A 12,943-nucleotide genomic window follows, 5' to 3' on the forward strand; every position below is an offset into this window, starting at 1 on the left:
GCAACACATACAACAAATGTATTATAATCTGTAGTTGTAACATTAGTTACAGTAATGCACTCACATTGAAGCAGTACGCTACAATACAATACAATATGTAATCTTTGGTTTTAGCATGAAAGATATTTCATATCTGGGTGGGAATGTTTATGTAGGACATGGACTTGGCAATGTCTGTCTAGTAACTGGAATTGTGTGGCTAGGAACTATGTATCCTTGGTAGCAAAGAGTTTCTTAAAAAAAAAAAAGTATCCTCTATAAATAAAAATCAGCCTATGGTCTGAGTGATGACCGTTTTGTTTTTATATGCAATGGATACAGGTAGCCACGTTGCACAGCTCTACCCCCAATCATTCCGTCAGTCACATTATACGTTATATTAATTCAACAACTTTGCCATTTACAATTTGTGTCTATTTGACCCTATTAAAGTGAACATTTGTCATGACTGGTACATTAGGCAATTTGCGAAATTTGGGCATAAAGTAATGTTTTTGTTGTTGTGGGGTTTTTGTTGATTAGATATCTATGCTTTTTGATTAAATAAATATTTTTTCTTCTTTATTGTGCGTTTTAATGCCTCTTTAAAGGTTTTGTTCCTAAAGCTATATATGAAAGGATTAAGAAGAGGGGTAATTATGCTGTTAAGTAATGCAACAATTTTGGTTGAATCTATTTTTGAATTCTTGGAGGGATTGATACACATGAAAATACAACTCCCATAGACTATGAACACTACTGTAAGGTGTGATGCGCAGGTGGAGAAGGTTTTCTTTCGTCCAGCTACTGAGGAAATTTTCGTAATAGCAAATATAATGCAGCCATAGGAAGCCATGGAGAAGAACAATGATCCCAAGACCAAAGAAGATGCCAGTATAAGGTCCAACATTCCAATAACATAGGTGTCACCACATGCCAGCTTCAGCAAAGGAGCAACATCACAAAAGTAATGGTCAATAATATTTGAACCACAAAATGGTAAACGGAATGTGAGGACGGTTTGAGCAATTGTGTCAAGAAAACCACCTATCCAAGAACATAAAATCAACTTCAAGCAAAGCTTTGGTTTCATGATAGTTCCATATCGCAGAGGGTGGCAGATAGCCACATACCGATCAAAAGACATCATGGCCAGGAGCAGGAATTCTGTGGTGCCCAAGAGAAAGTAGACATATGATTGAGCAAGACATCCATGGAAAGTGATAGTTTTACTTCCACTTATTAAATTCAAAGCTACTTTTGGAACAATAGCAGATGTAAAACTAATATCTAACAGGGCTAAGTTGCTAAGAAAGAAATACATAGGGGTGTGAAGCTGAGCATCAGTCAAGCTTACTACAATTATTGTTGCATTGCCCACCATAGTAATTGCATAACATACACAAAGAGCCAAAAACAGCAAGATTTGTAACTGGTAGCTCAATGGTATCCCCAGTAGAATGAATTCTGTCACTACAGTAACATTTTTTCTGTCCATTATTGTAGAAGATCCTATAGAAAGATAAAAGACCATTATATTGTTGAGCATGAGTACTGAAAAAATCAAAACAATTGTCAGAAATATTTTCTTATGTATGAAAATGTAGCAGGTCCCATATTATTTGTTGCAGGTACTATATGATATTGACTTCTATTGTAAACCTATTGAACACATATAAAAATATGTGTTATTGTATGATCTGGCCTCAGTACATTCGCTGAATAAAGGGCAAGATGCATTAATTATTATCAGTGTAGTAGTAACTAGAAATTACAAATTTGAAAGCAGCTTTAATTATGATTTTGCCTTTAAAAGGGTTGTCTCTGGACAACAGCTGAACACCATAGAGGAGAGTCCTTCACTTGGGACCACCCTCTATTAGCAACCAAAGAGAGAATCTCACTCTGGCAGACCAAGACCATCTATTCATTACATGGTCTGTTATTCTTTTCAATGGCCAACATGTAATACCCAACCGGTAGCTGCATGAGAAATGTATGGCAGATGTATGGCCTGCTGCAACTTCGCCTGATGATGACAGCTGATCGCCATTACTTTCTGAAGGCAGGACAGTGATTATTGGACCGCCTTAAATTTATAAAGAGATTGTTTTGATGACACAACCCCTTGACTAAGACATTGGCCTCAAGATATATACTTTATAGCTGAAAGAGGTTTTAATCATTAGTGCTAACATATGCAGATAATATAAACTAGAAAATATGGAATTAATTACATCCCAGGTTTTACAATAGTACAAGCTGAAGACTATGTACAGTAGCTGAGAAGAAGCCGTAAAAACAATAAAACCCATTGTTCATAGAATACTAGCCCTTCTCAATTAAACAATATCATCCACAAGTTAATTTTTTTCAGTAATTCAATTCAAAAAGTGAAACTCCTATTATATACATTCATTACACACAGAGTGAACTATTTCCAGCATTTTTTTCTTTTAATGTTGATGATTATGGTAACAGTTAATGAAAATCCCAAATTTAGTGTCTCAGAAACTTAGAATATTATATAAGCCCAATTTCAACAATGATTTTTAATACCGAAATGTTGGCCAACTGAAAAGTATGTACAGTATATGCCCTCAATACTTGGTCGGGGCTCCTTTTGCATGAATTACTGCATCAATATGGCGTGGCATGGAGGCGATCAGCCTGTGGCACTGCTGAGGTGTTATCAATGTGGCGTGGCATGGAGGCGATCAGCCTGTGGCACTGCTGAGGTGTTATCAATGCGGCGTGGCATGGAGGGGATCAGCCTGTAGCACTGCTGAGGTGTTATCAATGCGGCGTGGTATGGAGGTGATCAGCCTGTGGCACTGCTGAGCTGTTATCAATGTGGCGTGGCATGGAGGGGATCAGCCTGTAGCACTGCTGAGGTGTTATCAATGCGGCGTGGCATGGAGGGGATCAGCCTGTAGCACTGCTGAGGTGTTATCAATGCGGCGTGGTATGGAGGTGATCAGCCTGTGGCACTGCTGAGGTGTTATCAATGTGGCGTGGCATGGGGGCGATCAGCCTGTGGCACTGCTGAGGTGTTATGGAAGCCCAGGTTGCTTTGATAGCGGCCTTCAGCTCCTCTGCATTGTTGGGTCTTGGGTCTCATCTTCCTCTTGACAATACCCCATAGATTCTCTGTGGGGTTTTTGTCAGGCGTGTTTGCTGGCCAATCAAGCGCAGTGATACTGTGGTTCTTAAACCAGGTATTGATACTTTTGGCGGTGTGGGCAGATGCCAAGTCCTGCTGGAAAATGAAATCAGCATCTCCATAAAGCTTGTCAGCAAAGGGAGGCATGAAGTGCTCAAAAATTTCCTACTAGACGGCTGCGTTGACTTTGGGTTTGATATAACACAGTGGACCAACACTGCTGCTCAGTGGTCCAAAGTCCTGTTTTCAGATGAAAGTAAATGTTGCACTTCATTTGGAAATCAAGCTGCTTGCGGTCCAGTGTGAAGTTTCCACAGTCAGTGATGGTTTGGGGAGCCATATCATCTGCTGGTGTTGGTCCACTGTGTTATACCAAAACCAGAGTCAACGCAGCCGTCTAGCAGGAAATTTTCGAGCACTTCATGTTTCCCTCTGCTGACAAGTTTTATGGAGATGCTGATTTCATTTTCCAGCAGGACTTGGCACCTGCCCACACTGCCAAAAGTACCAATACCTGGTTTAATAACCACAGTATCACTGCGCTTGATTGGCCGGCAAACTCGCCTGACCTAAACCCCATAGAGAATCTATGGGGTGTTGTCAAGAGGAAGATGAGAGATACCAGACCCAACAATGCAGACGAGCTGCACTTTTTGAATTGATTTACTAAAATAAATTAACTTTTTGATGATATTCTAATTCATTCAGAAGGACTAGTATATGTTAATGGATTGTTAACATGCTACTTAAGTGTTTGTCAAATAACATAGTACCCAAAGTTTAAAAAAAAAAATGTGTTTAGCAACTGGGCAATGAGAAAATGATACCTGGCAAAATTGCAAAAAATAATCATATTATCATTAATAACAAAATTACACTTCAATTATAGTTTGTTTGGAAATAAATATATAAAACGTATGTATTGAAAAGTGAAATATATCTTCAAAAATCCCCTGACAAGTCATGAGGACATGTGAGACGATGCCAGCAGTGGAGATTCCAAGATGAACGGGGCATTTACTTAAATGGGACTGTGCAGCAGTGAGCTGTAGTACGAGGCACAGCCTCTACTAAATGAGAAGGGACGGGGTACTGGCTGGAGTGCTGCTGCCCTGTTAGTCAGCTGATCAATGGGGGTGCAGGGAGTTGGACCCCTACCAATTTGATATTGATGGCCTATGATTTAGGGCAAAATGAATACATTGTGCTATGCCTAGTGCAGAGTTACAGGTAAGGGGTGCATGACATAGGGATTCAAAGAACTCTAAAAAGAGGCCATGCACTGCCCCCTCAGGCCACGCACTAAGGCATAACACAGTGTATCAATTTTGTGTAGAATTTTTCTTAATCTCTGTGAATAATGTATGCAAACTGTCTCAGTGAAAAAGTTTTCTTATATAGAGTCTTAATTTGTTTTTCAGGAAAACTAGGGACTTGTCATATATTGTTAGGGGAGGCCGGTAAACATGATAATAATAGTCACAAATGTGTCATGTAATATGATAGGTGACATGCTTAAATGCATCAGCTTGGCAGCATTGTATCCCTATAAATCATTTTAAGCATTGTTAGTATTGTGAGTTTTAGTATAGATGCACTGAAACAGAATAAAGACGAGGAAACATCAAATTGTAGCAAAGTCACATTACCTTAATTCCTTTTACTGCCGTAAATAAAAAGAGGTCCTTTTATTCCAACTAAGATTCTCCTATAGAAATGTGTCCAGCACTGGAACAAACATTATATATATTTTGTGAAGTATAAGATATCTTCTCCTCCTGGTTCTGTCGAATAAACACTCCTGTTCAGCATATGACAATAGTTCTTTTATAATGGGCAATATGTCACACAAGTAGTTTCATATTTACCTTAATTCTCCTTGGGGTATTGAGATAGTTGATTTTACTATGTAGAACACTTAACAAAAGTTTAGAAACTCCACAACTGAAGAAAATGTTTTAATTTGCAGAAAAGTTTAGTTTTCACTAATGAATATGATTAATACAGCTTACATAAGCAAGTGGAAAAATATTGGTCATTTAGACAATAATAGAGAATTGTCGGAAGCCTCAAACATATATATATATATATATATATATATATATATATATATATATGACCGAAAAGAGAAAAGATGCAAGACAAGAATATATGAAAAAATAGAAAAGTACTTTATTGAAAATTACACATAAATACACAATAATAAAAAGAATCCATCAACCAACAGGTTAAAAAAGACATGCACGCCATGCACTATACAAGATAAGTAACGTCTGAAATAGACAAGAAGTATAATCTGGTAATGAGGGTACGTCGGTACATAAATATAAATAACTACAAATGTATGCCAGATGAAATGGTCAAAGGAGAAATACTCAAAGGTATAAAGATAATACTATAAATGGATAACATCAATATATGAACAAATGTGAACAACATATGATGATGGATCACGTACCCATTAAATATCCAGGTGAGTGCACGGCAATGTGTCTGCCCCCATATATATATACATAAATATATACAGTATATATATACAGGGGCGTAGCTAGGGGGGCAGGCGGGGCATGTGCCCTGGGCGCAGCTTAGAGGGGAGCGCCAGCGCCACCTCCTCCTGCACTATAATTGTACCTGTGTCCATGGCCGGCCTTAGATATGTTCGATATGTTCGACCAGTGCGGTCGCACAGGGCGCCAGCCGCCACACTGCAAGGGGGGCGCCAGCGAGTGTGTGTATCCCCGCGCCGTTGCAACTACCACTAACTGCAACACACACTAACTGCAGTCGCCTTTCCACCCAGGCGCTCCTTCACTTAGTGTCTGTCGCTACCGCTGTAGCAGTCATAGCGGCTGCTAGCGGTGACAACGGGCATGAGGGCGGTGGCACCGCTAGCAGCTGCTTCGGCTGCTATAGCGGTAACGACGGCACTATAGCAGAGCAGGGAGAAATCTCCTTGCTCTGCTGTCTACTAGCACCACTGTAGCTCCCTGAAGGAGCGCAATCCCCGTGTGTCCGGGGATTCCGCTCCTGGAGCGCTGCTTGATGTCTCTGTCCATATATGGACAGTGACATCAGGGGAAACTCCTGAAGCGGAATCCCCGGTCACAGCGTTGCAGACTCTATGACGGGGGATTCCACTCCAGGAAAAGCCAATGACGTCATGGACACAGACGACAGGAGCTTCTCCTGGAGTGGGATCGACGGTCATAGCGTCTGCAACGCTGTGACCGGGGATTCCACTTCAGGAGTTTTCCCTGATGTCACTGTCCATATATGGACAGAGGCATCAAGCAGCACTCCAGGAGCGGAATCCCCGGCCACACGGGGATTTCGCTCCTTCAGGGAGCTACAGTGGCGCTATCTATACTGGAAGGGGGGGTTGCTATCTACAGGGGGGCTGTGGACTGTGTGGCACTACTTACAAAAAAAAACAACTGTGCAGGAGCACACAAAATACCCAGCTTTCCCGGGTATCAAAAAAAAGTGTGGAAATAAACTAAGATATAACTTTTATTTAATCTAGCTAAAAGGATTAATCCTTTACTCAGACTAAATAAAAGTTATATCTTAGTTTATTTCCACACATTTATTTGATAGCTGGGAAAGCTGGGTATTTTGTGTGTTCCTGCACAGTTGTCCTTTTTTGAATGTCTATTGCCCGCCAGCTATCAGGATCATTTTGTAGTCCTTGCACTACCTACAAGGGGGCTGTGGGCAGTGTGGCACTACCTACCAGGGGGCTGTGGGCTGTGTGGCACTACCAACCAGGGGGCTTTGGGCTGTGTGGCACTACGAACCAGGAGGCTGTGGGCTGTGTGGCACTACCAACCAGGGGGCTTTGGGGCACTACCAACCAGGGGGCTGTGCGGCACTCCCTACAGGGGGCTGTGTGGAACTCCCTACAGGGGGCTGTGTGGCGCACTCTACAGGGGGCTGTGTGGCGCTATCTACAAGGGGGCTGTGTGGCGGTATCTACAAGGGGACTGTGTGGCGCTATCTACAAGGGGGCTGTGTGGGGCTACCTACAAGGGGGCTGTGTGGTGCTACCTACAAGGGGGCTGTCTGGCGCTACCCACAAGGGGGCTGTGTGGTGCTACCTACAAGGGGCTGTGTGGAGCTACCCACAAGGGGCTGTGTGGCGCTACCTTCAAGGGGCTGTGTGGCGCTACCTACAAGGGGCTGTGTGGCGCTACCTACTGGGGAAATCTGTCAGTGGGGGGCTGATGGTCATTTTACTGTGAGTGGGGGGGCTGATGGTCATTTTACTGTGAGTGGGGAGCTGACCTCCAATTGAAATTAATAGGAGGCAGAAAATACCTGCGGCGCTCGTTTGGAGCTTTTTTTCCCTGCGTCTTTTGCATTCGCTTCAACAGCTTAAGAAAAAACACAAAAAAAGGTCACACAACGCTGTCAGTTGCTGAAGGAATTTTGAGGCAGTTTTTTTTTGCCTTACAAAAAACGTGTGTGAACATGCCATACTAGTGGAGTGCTGGTTCTTAGCCGTTTTCTGTCTTTCTCAAAACAATTTTTGGTAGGGTGGCCCTGAGGAAATTTTGTTTTTCCAGTGCTGCCTCGAGTCTGAAAAGGTTGGGAAACTCTGTACTAGGCTACAGGGTCCCGTCATGGAGCAGCTCTGTTTGACGTGGGAACGGGGCCTAGGTGTGTACAATTTTTGTTTTTGTTTGGGGGCACTGTCTACAAGGTGGGATGGGAGACTGTATGGCACGATCTACAAGGGGGAGGTGGGGTACTGTATGGCACTGTCTACAAGGGGGAGGTGGGGGACTGTATGGCAATGTCTACAAGGGGGAGGTGGGGGGCTGTATGGCACGATCTACAAAAAGGAGGTGGGGGATTATGGCACTGTCTACAGGGAGTCTGTATGGCAAAATCTACAAGGGGGCACTATACTGTGTGGGGGCCACTAAGCAGACATTATACTGTGTAGGGGTACTACAGGTGGCATAATACTGTGGGCACAATTAGAGGACAAAATACTGTGTCCTTGAAGGGGTTGTAATATATTATTAAATATTATTATTATACTGTATGGGGGCACTAAAGGGGCATTATAATTTTTTTATGGGGCATTTTTTTTTTAAATGATGGGGTGAGGCGCCGAAAGATAATTTCGCACAGTGCGCCATCTATCCTAGGGCAGGCCCTGCCTGTGTCTATAGGACACAGGTACAATTAGAAGCAATTAATGGGCGGGTACGTCCCGTGCCCGGCCATTCAGCTATTTTCTATGAGTGAAGCGTTATCGTGCTTCCGTCGCTGGAAGGCGCTGACTGACAGGGATAGTCATTCTGCCCAGCCAATCAGCGCCTTTCATAGATACTTCGTTCAACCCCCAGGAGACCTGCGCAGAAGAGAGCAGGTCTCCATTGCTACCGGCCAGCGTGGGAACGGGATTAAGGTGAGTTTGAATAGTTTGTTATTTTATTGTAATAAAAAAGTGTGTGGCATTATCTACAGGGGGGGCTAAATCTATGGGGGGGCTTTATCTACAAGGGGTGCTTTATCTCCAAGAGGGGCTTTATATACTGGGGGGGCTTTATCTACAGGGGGGGCTTTATCTATGGGGGGGCTTTATCTACAGGGGGGCTATATACTGGGGTGGGCTATCTATGGAGCACCATATACAGGGGTGGGCTATATCAACAGGGGGGCTATATACAGGAGTGGGCTATCTATGGAGCACTATATACAGGGGTGGGCTATATCTACATGGGGCTATATACAGGGGTGGGCTATCTGTGGAGTACTATATACAGGGGTGGACTATATGTGGAGCACTATATACAGGGGTGGACTATATGTGGAGCACTATATACAGGGGTGGTCTATATCTACAGGGGGCTATATACAGGGGTAGGCTATCTGTGGAGCACTATAGGGGCAGCTATTTGTGGGACACTATATACAGGAGTGGGCTATATGGGGGCACTATCTACAGGGGGCTCTATGGGAGGCACTATCTACAGGGGGCTCTATGACAGGCACTATCTATAGGGGGCACAGTGTGTGTGTGTGTGGGACATGGTGTATGGTGCTATTATAATTAGAGGTGCAGTGTATGGCGCTATTATATTTAGGGGCGTAGTGTGTGGTATAATGAGAACTTTATCTTTGTTTATAGGTGTAGAAATGTTGGGAAAGTGAGAAGCTTAAGAAATCTGAGCGGCAAACTGCAGAAATGGGCTGTGACCGGGAGTCATCATAGAGGTCTGGACCGGATGGAGAAAAAGAACTAGAATCTGAGATGTCACCGGTGAGTCACTTAATGTAAATGTTTATTCTACCTCTAATCAGTACTGTAGTCACAGTATGATCTGCAGCGAGATGATGGGGGGTATGATTATGATATGATTTATTTTTTGTGAAACAGCAACTCCCATCATATCCTTATCATTATTTGGGCCATGCTGGGAGCTGTAGTTTTACGCCCTACATACCTATACGGTAGGGGCTGCACTAAATTGAGCTTTATTTGTGCTGGTGTTGTATTTATGTACTGAGCTTTGTTCTGGAGCTGTATATATGTAATGAGCTTGGTTCTGGTGCTGTATATATGTACTGAGCTTGGTTCTGGTGTTGTGTGTAGAGCTATATTGCTTGTAAAATGTACAAATGTTTTTATGCTCGAGTTACATAAAAAAAAATGTGGAAAAGAAATGACACGTCATTGATTGGTAGAGGAAACAAACACGGCGAGGGGGAAGGAGATGTCGGGAAAGAGGTTGGGGGGGGGCGCGAAACTGAATCTTTGCCCCGGGTGCTGGAGAACCTAGCTACGCCTCTGATATATATATATATATATATATATATATATGCACACAGTCGAGTCACAGTATTATGACCACCTCCTGTGGGCTGGCTTGGTGGGTATATAAGGTGTGCGATAGGCTTTCTGAACACATATCACTCGTTGTTGCCATGGGTAAAAGGGGCGACTTATCAGAGTTGCAGAAAGGGATGATTATTGGCTTTTCGGGCCAAGGGCGGCAGTATTTCTCAAACAGTGCAGTTTGTGAACTGTTCACATGCTGCTGTGGTGAAAGTGTATCATGAGTGTACAAATGGCACCATTTGGAAACTGCAGAGCACCACGTGCCATTGATGTGAGATGTGAACGTCGGCTACGAAGGTGTGCAAGGGCCGAACGACACGCTATAGTAGAGCAGCTCACTGTGAAAATCAACCAGGGGGCTACCAGACATGTGTCTAAAACAACAGGTCAGCAAACCCTACTGCGTATGGGGCTCCAAAGCAAGCAGATGGTCACTGCTCCTATGCTAACAAAGGTGCATCGGGAAAAAAGGCTTCAATTTGCACGGCAGCATTGGAATTGGACCACCGATAATTGGCAAAGGGTTGCCTTCTCCGATGAGTCACGTTTTCTGCTTCATCAAACGGATGGATGTTGGCGTGTCAGGCGGGAGACATCAGAGAACAAACACCCTGCAACCATTGTTGGAAGAACACAGGCTGGTGGCGGCAGCGTTCTGGTCTGGGGAATTTTTCCATGGCATTCTCTGGGCCCACGCATCCATGTGGAAGGCACTCTGGCCCGATTTGGGTATGAATCCATCGTTGCAGATCACGTTTACCCATACATGATGTTTGTCTTCCATGGGGCAGATAGAATCTTCCAGCAAGACAATGCGAATGTCAAACGGCTAGAAATGTCAGAAGGTGGTTGGAAGCACAAGACCGAGACTTCCAAGTTCTTCCCTGGCCCCCTAATTCATCAGACTTGAACCCAATTGAGCATCTGTGGGACCACCTCGATCGTCTTGTTTGCTCTATGGATCCTCCCCCACGCACCCTCCAGCAAATGTGGGATGCACTGCAGTCATAATAGCTCCAGATACCTAAGACAACCTACCAGCACCTCATTGAGTCACTCCCAGCCCGTCTAGCTGCTGTTCGTGCTGCACACGGCGGTTAGTCTGGATATTAGTCGGTGGTCAAAATAATGTGACTCGACTGTGTAGATATATATATGTATACAAACAGTATATACACTGTATGTATATATATATATATATATATATATATATATATATATATATATATATATGTATATATAATTTATACATGCTTTTTTATATTTTACTACTTTTACAAAGAAAAAACTGTTTGTTAAAAAAAATTATTGTTTTGTTTCACCACATTCCAAGAGCCATAACTTTTAGATTTTTTTTTTATTGATTAAGCGGTATGAGTGCTTATTTTTTGCAGGACAAGTTGAAGTGTTTATCAGTACCATTTTTTGGTACATATGACTTTTTGACCACTTTTTATTACATTTCTTAGCGCTAAGGGGACAAAAAACTGTGTTTTTGGAGTTTTAAATATTTAGTTTTTTACGGCGTTCACCGTGTGAGTTAAATAATGGTATATTGTGATATTTCTGACTTTTGCGGACGCAGCGAAACCAATTTTGTTAATTTTTTACATTACTTTAGAGAAACAATTGGAAAAGGTTTTTTTTTTTTTTACTTTTAACCCCTTTCCGCTTTGGCCACTTTTGACCTTACTGACAGAGCCTCATTTTTCAAATCTGACATGTTTCACTTTATGTGGTAATAACTTCGGAATGCTTTTACCTATCCAAGCGATTCTGAGATTGGTTTTTGCAGAAATTTTTGGAAGTAGGCCATGAAAAAGAAAATCTACATTTTTTTCTAAGAAAATGTAGGTTTAGCTAATTTTTTTTTTCATTTCGACAAGGACTGAAGGAGAAAAAGCAACTTTTGTAAAGAAATTTCTCCCGAGTAAAACAATACCCGATATGTGGTCATAAACTGCTGTTTGGACATATGGTAGGGCTCAGAAGGGAAGGAGCACCATTTGGACTTTGGAATGGTTTCTGGGCGCCATGTCAAATTTGCTGAGCCCCTGTATTACTAGTACAGTGGAAACACCCCAAAAGTGACTCCATTTGGGAAACTGCACACCCTGAGGAATCATCTAGGGATATAGTAAGAATTTTGATCCCAAAGGTTTTTTGCTGAATTAATTAGAATTAATCAGTGAAAATGAAAAATGTAATTTTTTTCCAATAAGATCTAGTTTTAGATCAACATTTTTCATTTTTACAAGGAATAAAGAAGAAAAAGCCCCCCAACATTTGTAAAGCAATTTCTCCCGAGTATAGTAACAGCCCGTATGTGGTTATAAACGACTGTTTACATATATGGGAGCATTCAGAAGAAAAGGAGCGGTATTTAACTTTTGGAGCGAAGATTTTGCTGGAATGGTTTGCGGACACCATGTTGCATTTGCAAAACCCCTGATGTACCAAACAAAAGTGACCCCGTTTTAGAAACTACACCTCTAAAGGCATTTATCAAGGGGTGTAGTGAGAATTTAGACTCCACAGGTGTTTTTCAGAAATTAATACCCCGTGGATGCTGCAAAGTGAAAATTTCAGTTTTTCCACTGATATGCCTATTCACTGCACAATATGTTGTGCCCAGCTTGTGCCACTGGAGAATCTTACCCCATAAATTGTTAAACGGGTTCTCCCGGGTATGGTAATTGTGGACATAAATTGCTGTTTGGGCACACTGTTGGGCTAAGAAGGGAATGACCGCCATTTTGAGCATGGATTTTGCTTGGTAGTTTTGTTTGAGTTTTGATGGTATTTCAGTTTATAATGTGGGGGTATATGTAAGCTGTGCGGAGTGCATAAGGGGCATAATAAGAGGGTATAATAATGGGGTGAATAATACAATTATCCATAGATGTGTGTTACGATGTGAAGCAATCTTTTATGCGCAGGCCGGTGTC

At 42.4% G+C, this 12,943-nt stretch overlaps 1 protein-coding gene across 1 annotated transcript; it reads right to left on the reverse strand.

The window, feature by feature from the left end:
• Positions 1–526: 526 nt before the first annotated feature.
• On the reverse strand, positions 527–1,477 carry LOC142760003 (olfactory receptor 6E1-like). The gene has a single exon (XM_075862907.1). The coding sequence runs from the start codon at positions 1,475–1,477 to the stop codon at positions 527–529; it is 951 nt and encodes a 316-aa protein (XP_075719022.1).
• Between the last annotated feature and the right edge of the window lie 11,466 nt (positions 1,478–12,943).

This window comes from Rhinoderma darwinii, chromosome 1 (assembly GCF_050947455.1).
Source record: "Rhinoderma darwinii isolate aRhiDar2 chromosome 1, aRhiDar2.hap1, whole genome shotgun sequence".
NCBI classification, from domain to species: Eukaryota; Metazoa; Chordata; class Amphibia; order Anura; family Rhinodermatidae; genus Rhinoderma; species Rhinoderma darwinii.

Excerpts from the sequence above, each read along its gene's own strand:
- LOC142760003 (XM_075862907.1), bottom strand. The coding sequence starts at position 1,477 with ATGGACAGAAAAAATGTTACTGTAGTGACAGAATTCATTCTACTGGGG.